The 21,073-nt window shown below is 40.7% G+C and overlaps 1 protein-coding gene across 1 annotated transcript in view; it reads right to left on the reverse strand.

Annotated features, from left to right (window-relative positions):
* Window positions 1–215: 215 nt before the first annotated feature.
* AFF2 (ALF transcription elongation factor 2) overlaps window positions 216–21,073 on the reverse strand; it is a 599,847-nt gene continuing 578,989 nt past the window's right edge. The window contains exons 19-21 of the mRNA XM_088478852.1: window positions 20,601–20,650; window positions 13,004–13,218; window positions 216–620 (exon numbers count right to left, since the gene is read on the reverse strand). Coding sequence (XP_088334978.1) covers window positions 499–620; window positions 13,004–13,218; window positions 20,601–20,650 — 387 coding nt within the window. The 3' untranslated portion in view covers window positions 216–498. The remainder of the gene's footprint in view (window positions 621–13,003; window positions 13,219–20,600; window positions 20,651–21,073) is intronic.

Here is a 21,073-nt window from a genome sequence, read left to right on the forward strand (position 1 = left end):
TTAGTTTTCCCCCAGTATTCAATATATATTATTTGTAGATTTTATAGATGTACCATAATGAAACAATATCAATTTAATTTATACCAACCAAAACAACAACACTTCCTAGAAAATAATACTTCTAATATTTTTCCAATTAAAGTGTTTTCATAAAACACATGTACTTAAGACTTTTTTGTTCCAAATCTTCACAAAGTGCATCATGTACTTAAGTAAAGGCAGTGAAGACTAAAAACAATACTTGTAAAAATGTACCGTTTCATCAACCACGTAGGAATGGATCCAATAGACAAAAAGGCATATTAAAGATTTGAAAATTAATGACTGAATTGGTTAATGCTATGGTATGATCTGAATTTACACTAATGGTAAAATCCACTTCTAACAGACAGGATATAAAAAATTAAAGTCAAGGTAATGAGTGGATATCCACCAGCCACTGTCTTTCTGCTGGTAGAGGTAGAATGCATGGAAATGTACAATGAAGTAAAGCAGACACTACAATAATTGAGATTCAACGCGTAGCCAGTTGAGTCCTTGTCGAACGTAGCGGACCAGATCGGTCATAGTACTGTGTTGTGTTAATGGCTCCATCACTGTGTCGAGGTCTTGAAAGAACTCTGTAACAACAAAATAGTTGTAATTTTAACACAACATTTTATAATGTTGTCCATTCATATACTGCTATAGAATGGTCTTAAGCAATGATCATGAGTGGTGTTAACTCTCTTGTATTTTTGGTTTGATTTGGCAATGAACTAAGACTTGTCAGCCTCAAGAACTGACTCCATTATGCCAACCACTCATGTTAAAGATCAAGGACTCTTGGTGTCATGTGAAATAGGCGACACATGGTAAACGTTTTAAACCTGCAAATCACACATGGACCTGTACACAATAAAAATGTTCAATGAATAAAAAACATGCATTAAATTAAATACATTTTAGGATTACATTTGAAACGATCTCAATAACCTGATAATGTGACTGATAATCTTTTTAACAGTCGTATCAAAAAAAATATTAAGCACAACCTCAAAACAATTTTATTATGAAAAAATATGGATGTTACTATAAATGTTTAAAAGTATCGTACGCAACAACATTTTAGGCAAAGTTGGCAACAAGAGTCCTATAACTGACTAACAAAAAAATATTTAAGGAGTCAACCAGTTAAGGGGAAAAATAATCTAAAATGGGTTATACTCTGGTATAATCATGCTGCCTTCATTTTAATTGTCTTGTCAATAGTGTCTAGATGATATTTCATTGTTGTTCTGTTTTTCTCTTACACGTGAATTAGAGCATGAAGGGGCGGGATAGTGTGTGAAAGATAAGTGGTTTTCTGTCTACTTGTGATAAATGTTTTGAATAGCAAAACAGATGGGCTTGTATAAACAATGCATTCATTCTTCGTTATTACCCAAGTTGTTTTAAAGTACAACAACTGTATTTTATTTTCATTACAAGATGCACTGATTACAAATAGAAAACTGGAGTTGTAGGATTTTGCTACTTTTTTTGCATTCGTTTTTGTACACAGGAATATATGGGTACTGTAGGTTAATGGCTGGGATTATAAGGGGACTGTCAGTTAATGTTTGGGAATGCACATGGTAATACAAAGGTACTGTGGGTCTAATTGCTAGTAGTGTGCAGAGGAATACATCAGTACTGTAGGTCTAATGGCTAGATCTGTACACAGGAATACATAGGAACTGTACTATAGGTCTAATGGCTTGGAATGTACATAGGAATACACATATTGTATGCTATCGGTCAATACATCAGTATTGTAGTCACTGGTGTATCTATAATGGGTGCAGGGTGTGCAACCATTTCTTCAATACTTACTTCTCCGGAGTCCCACGTCAGCAGCAGCGAAGCGTGCACACATTTGTGGCGCGATCAGCCAACATGTAACTGGGCACATCAGTATATAAGTATAATGGCTAGGAATATACTGTACACAGGAATACACAGGTACTGTTCTAAAGATATAATGGCTAGTGTCAGGGACCTGTACCCAGTATCCCTGACATGGGCGGTGCACCTCTGCGATAGACAGAGAGCCGTAATTCCACCGATGGAAACGGTTTAAAGAGGCCACCGGTCCTCTGTTGTCCCAATAATTGCACAGGCTCAGCAACAAGATTCCCAATCAGTTAATCTGTTGCTTAACCTCTCCATAATTGCGCAGACTCAGCGGCCCAGACAACCACACAGTTCGCTGAGACCAACCCTATGCTTCTCGTACTTAAAAATAGGTGTAGCATCACCCTAGTGGACTAATAATCTCTTCAAAGACGAGGTTTCAGAGCATACATGAAATAAACTAATAAAGAATACTTTATTTACAAAATAGGATTACCACGCTTAAAAAGAATGTTACAGAGAAAAGAATGGTTACAAAGGTACATACATGTATAGCAATATAAAATAAAAATTGTATAAGTAGAAATTTACAGAAAACATACAGTGTTCTGCCCAGAAGAAATGGTAAGACATGCAAAGAATGCAGGCTAAACTTCAAAGCGACATTGATCCCTCAGTTTGAACACCGAACCCAGGACTTCAATCCCTTTTATCAGAAGAGCATTGCACCTCAGGTGATGTCATACCAGTCATCTCTGATTGGAGCATTAGATACTTGGGAGGCAGGAACCTCCCAGCTAGCTTCTAAATCCCTTTAAACTTAGAACAGAATAAGCCTAATAACTTCCCTTGCGGATGGATTACCTAAAATATGGTGTGTTCATCTTACTGGTCCTTATTTTATCTATTATAAAAGTGTACATAGGATGGGTTTGTGAAGGTGTGTTCTTGAGATATCTCATATCTTTAAAACTATATGTCTCAGTGATCTGGGAATCGCACACAACCTGGATATTGAGTCCAGTTATATGTTTTTTTCCAGCTACCAGCTATCGCTGATACATCAATTTGTCACATAAACCATCCAAATATGACTGCTCTTTTGATCTTGCTATATCTCATCACACCTGAATGTCAGCCTGGTTATTATTTGCTTTACCCCCTATGGTGCTTGCTTCCTATAGATACAAATACAAAGGGCTGAGCAATCCACATGTCCTGGTGATAATGGTACCATAATTGGATGGACGCACAGATGGGCTGTAAACTAGACAAATCTGTGTAGTATTTTCTGACTTTGTTAACAGACTAGTGGGAACATGGCCTGTCCCTTTTAATTTCATTACCTGCGCACGACTTTAACCAAACTGCGTTCCTGCCTTGTACACTTCAAATAATAATTATCATGTGAGTCATATGTTACACTTAACAATTAAGCTGTGGCTCCGAAATTTGAAAATAGGCCCTTTCAGGAACATCCAGAGCTAGGTTTCATTTGCACGTCAAGTGGTTAGCTTTCTATCTTTCCTGCCTTTCATTAACCTGTAACAGGACTCAAAAGATACATGACCTAATAAGGACAGTCAGCTCTCCTGCCCTCACATTTGGAAAACCAGTTATTCTATGGCTTTTAATTACCAATCTGCTATGACATGAAACTATAATTCGCACTATGGACCTGATTCAGACCCATTTGCAAGCAGCTGCTCGCTTGTACGCAGCCGATGTTATGCATTTGTGCAAGCATATTTTGAGCAATCGGGTAGCGCTCGCTCGTATAGCAAAGCCAGCCCAGCAGAGTGAGTGACAGGAGAGGCCGTTTGTGGGTGGTAACAGGGGCAGGGCAGTAGTAACGGGGGAGTGGAGTTGTGAACGCAGGCATGCCTGAGTGTTTCAATGCCGTTTCAGAGGCGTACATAATTAACAGGTAGCATCAGAGTACACGTCACCTGGCTGATTTTTACACAGGCTGCTCGCAGTGCTTGTAGTAGGGTACAGTCAACCACAAGCACTGCAGTCTGATCCGATGATTCCCGATGTACCGGTGGTTGTATATACTTCCTGGGGATGACGTACGCTAGTGGGCAGCTAAAGATAGGCTTGTGGGAGTCTATTAACACAAAGTGATCACTCGCCAAGACATAGTGGGCATTATTATGCCTTGCCATGCGATCGGCTGCCTTGACGTCACTTAGCGGAATTTGCATACTCTGGGAGCAAGCAGCCGCATCTAGCGAAGGTCCTATGTGCCATATCGCTATATTCCTCACAGCTAGGAATGTGCAAAGGAATACACATGCACTGTAGGGGTTGGGTATAATTTGCAGGTGAATGGATTCCCGGCAGATGAAATACCTATGCTGGAATACTAATGGTGAAGTATCCCAACAGGTCCTGGTAAGAACCCTAACCCTTCCCCTCTCCCCCCTAAACCTCCCTTGGTGGTGCCTAACCCTAACCTCTGTGGGGGTGGCTAACCCTGACCTCCCTCAGTGGAGCCTAACCCTAACCCCCCTTCCCGCACCCTAAACTTAACCCTCCTGGGGGGTGCCTAACCCTAACCTCCTCCCAGTGGTGCATACCCATAACCTCCCCTTCCCATACCCTAACCCTTCCTGGGGGGTTCCTAACCTTAACCCACCCGGGGAGGCTCCTAAACCTAACCCCCCCATCCCCGGCATAAGCTAATACTTACCCGCAGCTTCTTAATTCGGGATGCCGGTGGTCGGTATTCCGGACGTCGTAATCCTGATGTCTTTGGGATAGCGGCATTGGCATTATGCTGGGCTTTTGGATTCCAGGGTCAACACCCGGGATCCTGTCCACCTGCATATTCAACATATCCCCACTATAGGTCTAATGGCTATTAATGTACATAGGAATACACCAGTAACTGTAGGTCTAATGCCTAGAAATGTACATAGGAACACAGGTACTATAAGTCAAATGGATAGGCATGTGTACAAGAATACAAAGGTAATATAGGTCTAATGGCTAGGAATGCACACAGGGATACACAAGTACTGTAAGTCTAATGGCTAGGATTGAACACAAGTACTGTAAGTCTAATGGCTAGGTATGTGCACGGGAATACATAGGTACAGTAATTCTAATAGTTCTGTCCACCAGAAAATACTCAAATTCAATACAGCCAAGATTTTAGTGTGCAACAGCCAAGAAATTCTCTTACTTGTATTTAAAGAAAAGGAAAGGTACCTAATGTGAAAATAAACTTTAGTACTCATGGAGAGGGTACTTTAGATTTAGAGTTGCAGACTAGTTGGCCACAGATGTGACCACATTGTGTGTCTGGAAACAAATGCCAATCTTTGCTTGCACAAATCAATGTGATCACACCACCACTATTCATTAGCTTGTGATAGTAGCCATCATTACTATCAGTATGGATTTGCACCAGCCTATCCTCGATGCAAGAGATCCATGTGAAATCAGACTGATCTCTGCATATACTCCACTCTGATACCCCGCAATTCCCCCAACACGACCACAAGACACCCTCAGAATACTTAGCCTAATGTGCAAAAGCCTCATTGCCTGCCAGTTACGCCAATTCAGCTGCATGTGAGATGCAACTGAGATGTGTACTGCTCTTCTTAACTGAACAGACATAGGTGTGTTTGGCTCTGACACATGTGCAGTTGCTAAAATGTGAGAGATCTGTCTGAAAAGTGAACTTTTCACAGAATTGTGGGTTTGCTTATTCACATAGTGAAAGAAACCACTGAGAAAGCCACAACCTGTGATTCAAAATAAAAAAAACAACCTTTGGCAAAAAAAACAGTGGACAACGAATATAGCAGTTTGCACCACTTCCTACATTTCAGTAATTAATTCCTTTCTCCCTTATTTAGTTTTTGCCATTATTCTACATACTGTACTATTAAATGCTATATAGTCTTATTTCATACTTAATATTAATTTACAATGTGGGAAAATCATCATAGCGTAACAGTTACATAACTATATTTAACTTATTTTATTACAGCCTATTTAATATTAATATCAATCCCCTTCATAGGATGTAGTTATGTGACCGGTCGCCAGTCACAATCCCGACTGCAGAATGCCGGCAAAGGATTTATGATAGGCTGCCAAATACCGACGCCTATCATAATCCTGACGCTGGAATCCAGGAAGGAGGGGGGAGGGTTAGGTTTAGGGCAGTTAGCATAATTACCGTTAGGTTTTGTGGGGGGAAGGTTAGGGTTAGGCATCCCTAGGGGGGAGGGTTAGGCACCCCTAGGGAGAGGTTAGGATTAGGCACCCCCCAGGAGGGTTAGGTTTAGGGAGCGGTAAGGGGGGTTAAGGTTAGGCACCCCTGTGGGTAAGAGTAGGGTTAGGCACCACCTCGGGAGTTTAGGGTTAGGCGCCCATAAGGGAGGGTTAGGGTTAGAGGGGAGAGGGGAGGGTTAGATGACTTACCTGCTGCTGTCGGGATTTCCTGCTGTCGGGCTCACACTGTCGGGATTTGAACTGGCGGCTAAACAGCCGCCGGCATGTCAATCCTATTCACCCTTCATATATCTCTTGGACTGTATTTCATTACTCTTGAAGCCTCTTTGTTTTTGTGCAGTGTCCTTGAAAAGATTTGCAGATAGGAAACTTCATGGCCATAAAGTAAATGATTACCCCCAGAAAATATAGTACTATCTCGGCTTCCAATACATGTGCAAATGTGCATGGTACCTCTACCTGTAATATGTGATCTAATAAACAAAAGTAGTGTAGTGGTTTTTCAGTGTGTCTATATAAAATGTACTACAGAATATGGGAAAATAACTTTGCCATTCTCTGTTTATTGCACCCACTGCATTCATCGCTAAGGGGCATATTTATTAAACCTGTTTTGCAGGAATTCCCCCAAAAATTTACATTTTCTAGGGATAACCGCAAAATATAAGAATCCCCGGATGTATGAAGATATCTGCTGTGGTACCCCCATTTCCGATAACAGTAGCAACCCCCATTCTGGAGCTTGCATTCCGGAGCTTGGCCCCTGGAGCTTGCATTGTAGCCTATGAGCTTTCATGATTTTATGGTTACTTTGCCTATTATTTTATTGTTTCCATGTGTATGGCAAATTCAACTCAATCACAGTAATGTTCACTAGTCAAATTGTAAGAAAAACACATATAATAATAATAATAATAATAATAATAATAATAATAATAATAATAATAATATGTAGCACTAAGGCAGAAGAGGCAATATTAATGTAATTTAACTGCAATGTTATTTTACCATCTTTTAGCTACAAGAAATACATTGTATTGTAATAATGGTCCTAATTCAGAGGTGGACGCAGTGGTGATGTTTGCACAGCTGTCCAATGTTTTTGTACTGCACATGCATCAGAGTTGCGCTGTGCATGCATCCCGATGGCCACCGGCCGCGGTCGCAGAACGAATTTGGATGCAGAGAGAGACAATTTCGGTGTGTACCCCCTCTGGAACGGAGTTTGCATGGGTGATGCCAGGAGCAGGAGACATGCCTTCTCTTGCGGGTGGCTGGGAGCGCCACATGATTTTCAGAAGCCTCCCGGTAATTCCGGCAGAGTAGGCAAGTATGATATGGTAACACAAACAAGGCCAGATCAGACATATGCAGCTATTCAGGAGAAACAAATGGTTTGCGAGGGTCACGCCCCCTTAGAAAAGAAAAAGCATATTTGTGGAGTCACGAAGCGACACGTGCTGGTGAGTGTGGCGCTGTGAGCCCCTCAGCCTGGCACACATCCAGGGTGGGGCGAGATCAGTGTGATCACTCCCCCCCCCCACAGGCAGAGGAGCTCACCAGCAGTGAGCAGTCTCCCACTGCAGCCCAGTGCACAGCAGCATTTGTTGTACTGCTGACAGGTAAGAGAAGGGGGGGGGGGATGTTGGACCCGGGCCCTTCCAACAACCCCGGGCCCAGGTAATTAGTACAGGCTCCCCAACCTGCCCATGTTAACAGTCAGTACAGCCACACACTAAGAGGTGAATTCAATATGAAACGTAAACTTCGCTGTCGAAGTTTACGTTTCATATCGGAGATTTTACCTGCGTTAAAGTATCGGGCGCGCGCCCGCTTATCCCCGTATTCAATATGAAATTAACAAAAACGGGAGCCTGCGAAGATGGATTTGCGTACACTTACGAATTTTTCCTTAAAACAATTGTAGGACCCCCCTAAAGTTGTAAAAACATGAGGGATCACTATGGGTACCCCCGTTTTAGCCTTTAAATGAAAGTCGGGGATTTAAATAGCCGCAGCAGGTGTTTTTTCCCGACATTGAAGAAGTGATGCAGAAGAGCACTTAGGTTATTTCTTTCGTTTTTTTAAGTGGTCCCATCAAATTTGGGGTACATGAAAATGGGTACTAACATATTTTTAAGTCCCTAAAGTAAGTTTTTAAAAATTCTGCAATTGTGCACCTGCCCCTATAAATCTATTCTGGAAAACACCTGCCGCATACTTGCAGAATAGCCCTGAACCTATTTCCCTATTGTTAAACAATTTTTTCCCATTTTTTTTTTCATCCCATTTTTTAAATTCATTTTTTGCGGTGTCCCTATTTTTTTTTTAAAACTTTTTTTGACACAGTTCTTTTTTAAATGTCATTCCCAGGGGTGCAGGATATTTTTTTTAAGCCTGCACCCCTAAACCCCAATTCTGCACTTTTTTTCGACACCTATTCAATGGTGAAAAGTTATCCCCGTTTTTTATCAAAGACTTTTCGACCCTGCGATAAGTCTTTGAAATTGAATACGGTGTAAAAGTAAAACCTGCGATAATGACGTCATAGGTGCGATATTAACGCAAAAACGATGTTTTCGCTCCCATATTGAATACCCCTAAAAGACATAAGTGGTCATCAATTAACAGGTTTTTCTGGCCTCATCTATCAAATCCAGTATGATTCGATTATAAATCAAATGATGTGGAGATACTGTTATGATAATAGACTGTGAACATCCTGGCAGTCTGAATTGATGATTCAAATCTGTGTAGGATTTTAGAAAAGCAAAGCTATATTTTAGTTATTCATTTTATATGTTTTGTTTTATTTACAAATCCATCAACTAATCTTATTATGTTTTTTTATTGAATATGCTTTTGAATAATCACTCACACTACTAAATAGGATTTAACACAGAAACTAAAATTTTCACCTTGTGTGCTCTAATATCATATTTTAATTAATTTCAATCTAGATATTTAGCATTATAACACACTGTGCTAATTGCTAGATTCATAATATTTCATTTTTACATCAAAACACCCTACTGTGGAAATGCTTGTAGGTTTACATTGGGTTTGCGCATAATGCCTATAATTATATCATTAATAAGATGCAATTTTAAATTAAGCTAGTTTGTATATTTATGTAAGTTGTTAGAAACTAAAAACCAAAATAATAATATGATTGGGAGTGAAATTCAAATTGCATAGGAAATTACATCATAAATCTCCTGCAAAATATTGATAAACCTATGGTACATTTGTGCTAATCTTGCCAACAGGGCCGCCATCAGGGAGGGGCTGCCGGGCCTCCAGTCCCGGGCCCGGAGAGAGAGGGGGCCTGGGTGGCAGCGGCAAGGAAAGTCATCAGCGCTGTGGCAGAGTGTCACGTAAACACTGGAGCTGGCCGTGAGCCAATCATAGCTCGCAGAACGGCAAGCAATCAGAGCAGCCTCTCCTGATTGGCTGCTGTTCTGCGAGCTGTGATTGGCTCGCGGCCGGCTCCAATTACAGCTCGCGGAACGGAAGGCAATCAGAAGCAGCTGCTCTAATTGGCTGCCGTTCTCCGAGCTATGATTGGCTCACGGCCAGCTCCATAGTTCACATGCCGCAGCAGCACACTGATGGTCTCTCTGCCTGTCTGCCACCCAGTGCATGCTTCGCCCATCTCTCTCAGGACAGGAAGTGCCATGAAAAGAACATATAGGTTGTTCCTGCCTTGTGCCCCCTGCGAGTCCAGCCAGCCATACCTGCATTGCCCCCTTAGTCCAGCCAGCCTGCCCATCCCCTAGTCCAGCCAGCCATTCTGCCTTCCCTGCACTGCCCCCTAGTCCAGCCAGCCTGCAACACCCCCTAGTCCAGCCATCCATCCTGCCTTCTCTGCACTGTCCTGCCAGTCTAGCCAGACTTCCCTGCACCCCCCATTCCAGCCAGCCAGCCTTCCCTGTCAGCTCGCCCATCCCCATTCCAGCCAGCCTGCCTTCCCTGCCCAACCCCCATTCCAACCAGCCTGCCTGCCTACTTTCTCTGCCCCTCCCCCTGTCTAGCCAGCCATCCCTAAGCCTCCTCCCCAGTCCAGCCAGCCTTCCTTCCCTGCCCACTGCACCCCAGTCCAGCCAGCCCTCTAGTTTAGCCAGCCTACCTTCCCTGCCCCTCCCTCAATCCAGCCAGCCTTCCCTGTGCCCCTACCCTCTCCTAGTCCAGCCAACTAGCCTGTCTTCCCTGCTCCAGTTCACTCTTGCCAACCCAGTGCCCCCACTTGTCCATCCTTCCCTGCCCTGTGTTCCCCAGTAATGTCCATCCTTCCCTGCCCTGTGTTCCCCAGTAATGTCCATCCTTCCCTGCCCTTTACCCCCCCCCACCATGTCTAGCATCTCTGGTTTATGCACCAATTGATGCACCACCGCCGAAGTAGCTCCAAAGCTCCACCAAAGTCTGCCCTATACCCCGGGGGACCTGCCTATTTTGTCAGTACCGGGTCCCACAATTTCTGATGGCAGCCCTGCTTGCCAACCTTCAAATGTAAATATGTCCAAATCAGTTTAAACTTTTCCTGATTAGTTAAGTTTTAGCAAGACTTAATGTATTATAAGGAGATATATTGGGCAATTACTCTGACATTATACATATAATGTTCACTCTTGAATTTTTTGAATAAGCTGACCACTGAGGAGGGCACATTTTTATTTTGAAGGCCAATTTGTTGAAAGTATTGTCAAATCTAATGTATACAGTTATATATACACATCAGTAAAAAACATTAATATAATCAATGTTACTATATATGTACTGTAATATAATGTCCCCCAATTCACATTATGCTACACATAATGCCCAAAATTCCTATGCCACACAGTAGTGTCCCTTATTCACATTACACCCCGCAGTAGAGCCCACAATTCATGTTATGCCACACAATAGTGCCCGCAATTCACGTTATGCCACACAATTGGGCCCACAATTAAAATTATGCCACACAGTAGTGTCCCTTATTTACAGTATGCCACATAGTAGTGCCCCTTATTCACATTATGCCACACAGTAGTGCCCACAATTCATGGTATGCCACACAGTAGTGCCCCTTATTCACATTATGTCACACAGTAGAGCCCTTTATTTACATTACACCACACAGTAGTACCACTTATTCACATTATGCAGGAACAATAGTGCCCACAATTCATGTTATACCATACAGTAGTGCCCCTTATTCACATTAGGCCACATAGTAGTTCCCCTTATTCACAAGATGCCACATAGTAGTGCCCCTTATTCACATTATGCCACATAGTAGCATCCCTTATTCACATTATGCCACACAAGAGTGCCCCTTATACACATTTTGCCAAACAGTAGTGCCTCTTATTCACATTATGCCTTACAGACTGTAAAATGGAGGTTCTTGTCTATATGTGAGCCAGGGCACTAGTATCCAAACTTTTTCTCACTCTATTAACTTACACATGTAGGATCCATGTATTCAATGGTCAGAATACCTGACTTGTTGCTCTTGGGTGTTACCTGTGCAACTGCTCAGGATGTTCTGTATGATGCATTAGTACTGAGTACAATTAATACTATAGAAATATAAAACTAGATTCATATTTGATAATTCAGATGACATTAAACTATATTTCCCATAATACTCAACAGTATATTGAATTAAACTTGCATCAACTCTAACTGAAATTTTTACAATTGTAATATTCATATATGTTACACTTCACAATATTTAAACATTATAGAATTACAAATTTGCTAACAAAATGTAAGTTTAATAATGCTCAATGACTATGCAAAACATGTTTTTGAGCTAGAACCACTAAGGAGTGCTAAGGAGTTCATTTTAAGAGGATAACTAAGTGAATTGGCTTTTAATGAATATCCCTAACATACTAGAAGCTACAGGTGGGTAGTGTTTATAATCATGAGAACACATCAAGTGGGATTAGCAAAATCATCACAATGTGGGGAACTCAGGTTACATCAAAGAGACAGCAGAGAAAATTAACCAATATGTACCTACAGCTAAGAAGTAAGGGTAGAGGTATTCAAATAAGAAACACATTTTATGTTTTTGCTGCCTGCTCTTTATCCCGATGGACAGACAGACTGATAGATGCAGGTATGATTACATGAATAGACACAAGCAGAGACACCAGGGGGTTTATTTACAAAGTGTTGGGTTGTAAAACCTGACACTTCTTTTTGTGTTTATGCCCGATATTTAAAAGGGCAGTGCTTTTACTAGCTAGAAACGGCTAATAAAAGCACTGCCCTTTTAAATATCAGGTATAAAAAGAACAGAAGTGTCAGGTTTTACAACCCAACATTTGGAAAATAAACCAATACAATGCTTCAATATTTCTTCGACTCGTGTTTACCACATATAAATTCTGACTATTGTGAGACTTTTGGCATGATTCTGAGTTGGGAAGAAAGCTAATATCAGCAAGTAACTGTCCATCTGGAGTCTCTGGACAAACCATCTCAGAATTAGCATTCTTGTATTCAATTTTGGAAGTTATATCAAATGGATAAAAATGTAATGGTGTAGATATCGGTGTGAAAGAATTGCAGCGAGAACTGCTGTTGTTTTCTATGTTAATTAGAAGTAAACTCGTTTACAGATTTTTCTGTCATATGTCATTCATTTAAGGAATGAATGTTGGAATTGTGGATCGAACCCATATGTGGGGCACTTACTCAAGGGGAAATTGATCTGACCCCATAGTGTATAGTTTCAGCTTTCAGACTCTCTCAGGTACTTCAGTTTCCCTAATAAGTTTGCTGATGTTTTTAGCTACCTGGCACTAAAGAACATAATTATAATTTGATTATTCTCATAAGCAAAAGCTACTGGCCTATTACATTATCAGGTACATACCTTTATTTTCTCTTGTAAGTTTTTCAGCCATGTCCCAGTGTTCATAACTACGCAAAACGTTGTTGGTGATATTCACGTGACTGGCAGCCATATGGTGTATGCGCTGAGGGATAGATACTGTGCCTGTGGAAGAGGAACCTGGCACTGAGCTACTATTCCCAACAGAACTCGCTGGCGATGGACTCAGTGACATTGGAGAAGGGGTTTCTGTATTCCTGAAATAAAGTCCAATTTTTAGTATATGTTAGTGTTTGTATTTGTCTATCAACAAATGCATGGGAAGTAGAAATGTTATATTTAAACAATATTACCTACACTAACCTTGACTTGCAAAAAGTTGACTGAATTAGGCACAAGCCTGTATGCACATGACGAGATAGCAGTAACCTGGCCAAAACTACTTCTACAATTTCCTTTTATTGCACATAACTCACACATTTCATACTTAATGACAATCCCAAACATTGGAGTAATGTCACATCTACATTATCTTTCCTGCAGGCACACTGTAATGTATATATTCACGTGATAGCAGACACCTTTTGTCCTGGGGCAAGCACGAGAAAGTGGCCTATGGTGGGGAAACACCAAACATGCTAACAACAATAGCCTATTGAGTTGCATTGTATAAAGATCGACAATGTAAAGGTCGACAGTCAATAGGTCAATGTCAGATGGTCGACATGCAATACGTCAACGGGGACAAAAGGTTGACAGGTACAAAAGGTCAACTGACAAAAGGTTGATACATTTTTTTTGTAATTTAACCCTAATCCTAACCCTCTCCCTTGTGCCTAACCCTAACCCTCCCCCGGTGCCTAGCCCTAGCCCTCCCACTAGTGCCTAAACCTAACTCTAGCCTAACCCTAACCCTCGATTGATACTAAAAATGGTGTCAGGAGGGGGTGCGCAAAACCTGCAGCCTACCTATTGTACAGAATCCGAGTATCACCCTACTCAAACTACAGGATAAAACAAAAGCAATCTGCACATGGGATGGCACTGGATATCAAAATCTCAAAGAATAAATATAATGTCCAAAAGAGAACTACTTAATCCTCTTTTTCTCCTTCTCCACTTTGGTTTGATATTAGATACACTTCCTTGTGGGTGTTCAAAATCCTCGGAGATCCTCCATATTGTATAAACCGAAAAAACACAAGAAAAAACAGATACAAGGTCCTGTAACTTGTAATTCTTAACAAGTCTTTTGTGATTTTGTTAGGAGACCTGGAAAATATGCACTGTTTGGGGACCTGGGGACATAGTTTGAGAACTTGTGGTCTGCAGTGAGGAAGGTACAGATGGAACTGGAGAACAAGAGTTACTAAGGGGAGGACTAAGCTCTTCATTTTGATACAAGAGGATTTTTGTAGACCTATCAAAGAAACCTTGATGAGCTTCTTGAATGTTCCCTGCCTGTAAGTAAGGTACGTGTTTGCCTCTGTATACCACCTCCAGTTGTTGTGATTTATATACCAGGGGACGTAACAAGGAGGGAAGATAAAGATACCTAGATAAGATTTTCCCCACCTGCCTGTGAGTTGGGGTACGCAATCTACATATACGTGTATAGGATTGTTTTCCAGTAAATTGGGAAATCATCCTGTTAAGAATTACAACTTAAAGGACCTTGTATCTGTTTTTTCTTGTGTTTTTCCGGTTTATACACTATGGAGGATCACCAAAGATTTTGAACACCCACAAGGAAGTGTATCTAATATACAACCAAAGGGGAAAAGGGGAAAAAGAGTATTAAGTAGTTCTCTTTTGGACATAATTTTATATATCCAGCGCCATCCCATGTGCAGATTGCTTTTGTTTTATAACCCTAACCCTCCCCTTGGTGCCTAACCATAACCCCCCCAGTGCCTAAACCCAAATCTAGCATAACCCTAACCCTCCCCCTTGTGCCTAGTCCTAGCCCTTTCCCTAGTGCCTAAACCTAACCATAGCCTAACCCTAACCTTCCCCTTAGTGCCTAACCCTAACCCTCCTCCAAGTGCCTAAACCTCACCCTAACCCATAACCTTAAAATGTTGAAAAACCATAAAAACATGCATCAATAATTTTTGCTTTGACCATTTAAACCTGTCAACCTTTTAACCCTGTTACCCTTCTGCACTGTTGACCTTTTGTCAGTCAACCTTTTATATTTGTCAATCTTTTGTCCCTATTGACCATATTGTTTCGACCTTTACAATGTCAATCTTCTATCCGGATACCCCTATTGCAGGAGGTAGTAGCCATAATGGCTTGCACCTGTATCACCTGGCAGCCTAATTGTGGCTATGCCTTTTTCTTCCATATTCTCACACTGAAAACTGCCACATGTGCCTGTGACAGTGAGCAAACAGCCAAATAAGCACATATACTGGGAATGCACAATGCTTGGCAGATAATGGGCAGCCCTACAGAAACCCATATACACCAGTACTGTAAAAATAAGAATGGCCACTGGAACAATTGCCCCAGCCAACACTTCTCTGTAATGATGACAGTAAAAGTTGTCAAATTAAAGTTAAAACTACAAATAATGGATTCAAAAAATAGCATTTTCAATTCTCACCAATTAAATGCTTTTAGAAGTCTTTTCTCGTACCTACATTTATGTATCGTACATCCAGACAATGTCCAAGCGAGTAGTCAAATAGACACATAATAATGAAGAAAATAAATATATCTTTTAAAACTTAAAAAAAAAGAAAGCCAAAACAAACATGCATTACTGTATATAATTCAGCAAGGCGTCTCTTTTCAATAATAAGAAAAAAAAGACTGTTGTTTTCTGTTCAGATTCCACAATTGTATAGAGATGATTCACAATGCTAAAAGGTTTTCCTTTTATTTCTAATCACAGTACCTAAAGGTGAAATAAAAAACTTATCATCCATCTAAGAGCTTATTTATTTTACCCTATTCTGCTTTTTCCATGTTTAAAGAGAAAGAGTGAAAGACCACTGGCATCACATAGTTATAATGAATTTCTACCTGCTGCCAAATTCTGTCAGTACTACTGGTAGCCAGGAAAAAAAAATCAACAGATAATACAAAGCCTATTATTTTAGCATTTGGGAAAACCACAATGGCAATTTTCTACAAACACAGTCCACACCATAGTCAAAGTGCAATTCATAAAAGACCCCCGCCACGTGTTATTGTCTGCAGAAAGCAAGGAAGAATTACAAACATTTCTATACAATTCCTTCGGAAATGGAATGGGAAATTGCCGGTAATTACAGATGAATCCTTACATACTGTTTAGAAATTTTTAAAGGCATGTGTTTGGTGCAGAACTAATGCTGATTACAGAGGTGCATTTAATTCTAGACGAGGAGATTAGCAATCTCCTGGTGACAAAAAGCTGCTGGATATTAACAGGCACTCTCTTACACACACAGACAGTAGGATGTCAGAGCTCTACAAACTGCTTCTGAATTATACTTGATAATTTAGCTCCCTGAAGAAAGCCGGTATACTCTCTATATGTCACTTACTGATACATAATTGTTTCAGCCATTTCTAATCTATGGTTCAGCCAAATGCATGAGACATTTTATGTCCTGAAACTATGCTATGAATCGCTTTGTTAATTATATCAATTTATCTTAATTTTATTGCATTGTGGGCATTGATGCAAGGAATGTAGAAGTATTTCCCTAAATGTGCACCATTGTGCCAGTGCTACTACACTGCTGCACTCTGCATTGCTCTTTTCTTTGCTCTGGAAGATGAGAAGGGTAAATTATTTGGAAGATTCTATGTGTGAGGTTCCAACACAACAAATTTCTGTGGCTGTGGATTTACTGGGTTATTACAGGAGGAAAACCTCAAAAGGAAGTGTGTTTTATTGCACGGATATACTGTAGAATGAGAATTTTCTTCTCTGACACTGACAGTTGTATAAAAGGTCAACAATTCCCAATATTTAAATTAGATATGTGCAGGCTCAAATTAGTTTGGATTTTCCCACCAAATTCTGATTTTTACCGCCAAAAATTGGGTCTCAGAAAGAGGCAAAACGTCATCTTTCATGGACAAACATCATCTTTCATGGACTTTTGTCTATGAAAGATGATGTTTGTCCATGAAAGATGACATTTTGCCTCTTTCTGAGACCCAAATTTTGGTGGGAAAAATCTGAATTTGGCAGAAAATACCAAACTAATCCGAGCCTGCACATATCTAATTTAAATAAAATAAAATATCCAATGGTAAACTATTCTTTGCGCAATAATGAACTACATATAATAGAATAAGAGAATGTTCATTTGGTATAAACATTGTTCAAATTGTTAATGGTTTTGATCACAATGTATATCAAGAAACATATCGGTACAGTGTCCTGGTGTCATTTATTATTGACACAAATAATTTGCTTCACAGTTTCAGATAAAAGCATAATACATTGTGTTAGGAATTTGTTTTTTGCCTATATAAGGACATCATTGTCAGTCTTACACCCACTGCCTGATGAAGCAGACACCTCAGCGAAACTCATTGCAAAGTGACTTAGTAAGACTTTTATTAATTTTATGCTTTGTTTTGCATCTTAAAAACATTGTTCCATATCTGAATTTCATATTTTATAGTGTTTTTTAAATAATTTTTTTTAATAGTTTGTTTGTTTTTCAAAACATTGCAGTCACATTATAAGTGCCCGTATAGATGTCGGAATTTCCTGACCAGAGTAAGCGGGGCACATGTCCTGGGTGCCAACTTTTTGGTGGCACCATTTTTATGGTTAAAAAAAAATTCCTTCTTCTCATTTATGACAATAACATATTACATAACAACATGTACAGTAGGTATGTGTAATTGTAGAGCCAGATAATGGTGTGCTGCAGAAAAGTGCAATAGCATCGGCTGACAGTTTGTTTAGAAGGAAAAGGTTGGAGGAAGTGAGTCATTTTAAACAAGGCTTTTGTGCGCCCTCTGCCAGCCACGCCCCCCCTGAGAGCATGACATCATGTGGAGAGGCGGGGCTGACAATCCCAGTATTACAGCTCTGACCGCAGCATCCTAGGTGGCTGTTGGAGCTAAAAGGTGCCTGTCTGTGGGTGCTGTTCTAGTCAACCTGCTAGCCAGTTAAAGGGGACTTTGGACAGCACAGGGCACTGCACTCTGGCCCTGATTCAGAGCCGGATGCTCTGACAGAGCGCTCGCTCTGCATCAGGGCCGTACTTCCTGATTTTTAGAGCGGCCTCCTGCCCGCACGTATAGCTGTGAGTGACCACCCACAGCTATAGCGAGCGGCCAGGAAGATGGTCACGATGGTCAAGACCATCACGACCATCGGGCTTGCGACGAGACCCTTGTGGCAGGGTCTCGTTTCCGCAAGCCCTAGAGTGCTTTCGGCTCAAACAGAGCCGAAAGCACTCCCACTGACATCACTTGTGATTTCAGTGGGGCCGGCCCCAGACGGTAGGCGTTCCCATGGGAATGCCTCCATGTGGGCAGCCACGCCTCTGGCACGCCCACCAAAGGGGGCGTGCTGTCACTCAACATCGACAGCACACCACCTTTGGTACGAGACTCGGAGCGACGGTTTGCCCGTCGCTATCTGGGTCTCGTGCATGCGCACGACGGAGCCGGCTCCGTCGTGTGCATGCGCACTGGGCCAACATCGACCCGCTTGCGAGCGCTCAGTGCTCACGAGCGGGTCTGAATCAGGCCCTCTGTGCACTGGCATACCTCTAGTTACAGCACTGGTTTCAAGTAAACAGGTTTCCATCATGTGTCAGCAAAAGGAGGAATGGAAATAAAATTGAGGCACAGATAAGGTGTAGGTACTGAGGTCCTGGGAGCATTTGAAAGGTTTTTAGAGGTGCTTGGCTGAAGGAATGCGTAAGAGAAGGCTGTATATTCCTGTGATGTCATGTTTAGATGATGTCCACCATCTGCACTTATTTCGGTCCATGTGAAATTGTGTTGAACTTCGTTCCACAACAGTGTGTGTGTATGTGACCTTGTGTGTGTTTATTTTGTTGCCTAATATAAAAATTCAGACAATTTTCAACAACATCATATTTTAACATTTGCTCTAAGCACCATCAACCCAAGTTACTCCACTGCTTGTGACTTAAAACTACACATTCCATGGTGATTTGTCTCTCAAGTGCAGTCATGGGGCAGCCTGAGTCACAGTCCAGAGTCACAGTATTGAAATTTCCAGCACTCAAAGTATGGCTGATTATTGTCAAAATTAAGGGGGTTTTCCTTTTGAGAATTCAGCCGGCAATCCTACAACCATGGAGGCAGTGTCAGCAAATAATATCAAAGAACTTCATGGAAAGGATTTGGAACCAAATACTGTGCAGTTTAGATTAGTCAAATGTAATTATTGGCTTCAGAATTCTGCATGTTCATGAATCTAAAAATCCATAATACTTGTAATTGTGTAATAAAAGAAACACCAAAAACATTTTGTAACACTGATAATTCTTAATAGCAAATGTTTGGATTCTGGGGAAGCACTTTGTAGATATGAAGTACTAATGGAGTCAGGGCCGTAACTAGGGTCGTTCGACCAGTGCCTTGGCACAGGGCACCGCAGAACAGGGGGTGCTGTTTGAGCCTGTCAATTTTCCTCTTTATTATCATTCCCACTTGTAAATTCCTCCTCTTTTATCCCCAGCATCTCCTGGCCTCCCCTATCTCTTCCCTGGCCCTTCCCCATGAGGCCATGGCCCTTTTTAGGTCCACTACCTTATGTTCCTATTTAAAAGATGGGGGGGGGGGCGCCAATGCTCTCTCTGGCACAGGGCACCAAAAAGTCTAGTTACTGCTCTGAATAGAGTACTAGGTCCTCTTGTCATAAACATTTATTACGACATTGGATTACATGGCAGTCTGCCGGCATGGATACATAGAAATTTGACCTCCGCAATCATTGTAGAGCTTAAGGGTTTAAAGAAGGTATGTAACTTAGAGGCCACTAAATGTCTCTACAATAAGGGGATGTCTGTTCGTATGCACTTCACTTAATGAAGAGTACATTAGTGAATCTAAGGGCTCTCACATATATATATTGCACCACACGAGGCCAGTTGAAATTGTATCCCTTCATCATCATCAGTCATTTGGCACATAACCACAGTTTATTAATTAATTTATTAATTTTCTACATTATTTTCAGGTGTAGGTATATTACCATTAAAAGAAGGATTGATTACTTTGATAACTGCCTGATTAAGTGCTTTCTCATTTTCACCACTGATATGAGTTCTATGCAATTTCACAGCACTGAACATCAATAAATTATTCATTGGTCTTTCATTATGAGACCAATCGCCAAAAAATCACTGCTATGGAGGTTAACTTTACTTTGACTTTCTGAAATGACACAGTACTTGCTATCTAATTAACAGCACTTTTATGACTATCATTTGGTTTAAGGACCAAATTGATAAAGAATTCTAAACCCACCTGCATTAACTTTTTAGACATTTTGGGCAGCTAATTCTTGACTTTGACTTACAGATATATTCATCGATGACCTGAAATATGACCTTCATTTCTTGGCCATGTTGTATTTTACATAGTTATAAATCATTTTTTATAAAGGACACTTAGAAAGAAAAAAAGAAACACTTACTTGCCATTGCCTCCCCATGGTGAGGGCGCCTGTGAAGACTTTGATGAGTTCTGTATTAAATGAGATGTTAATTAACATATATTAATTATGATTATCAATTGCTGGTAATACTGATCAAAACAGAAAAACATATGGGCAAAGAAACAACAAATGACTATTAAAGTAATCTGGAAAACAAAATGCGGCTAAAGATCTGCTATTGTACGCTGGTAGACAGTTGGTATGATTTTTATTTAAATATATTGTTTATGTTTATTGGATATAATTATGCCCATTTATAATCGCATGTTTTTACAAGAATTCAGTTACAGGCTATAAATGTAATAGGATGAAATTAGAGAGCACCTGTCACGTATTCAGCCACACTATAGCATGTACGCATTTAAATATATATTCTGCAGCTTTAGTTTAATCAATTGTGTTCACAGTCAGATGAAACAAAACTCTATTCTTTACATTTTGTCCCCTCTCTT

Source organism: Taudactylus pleione, unplaced genomic scaffold (genome assembly GCF_031769625.1).
Source record: "Taudactylus pleione unplaced genomic scaffold, aTauple2 ptg000222l, whole genome shotgun sequence".
NCBI classification, from domain to species: domain Eukaryota; kingdom Metazoa; phylum Chordata; class Amphibia; order Anura; family Myobatrachidae; genus Taudactylus; species Taudactylus pleione.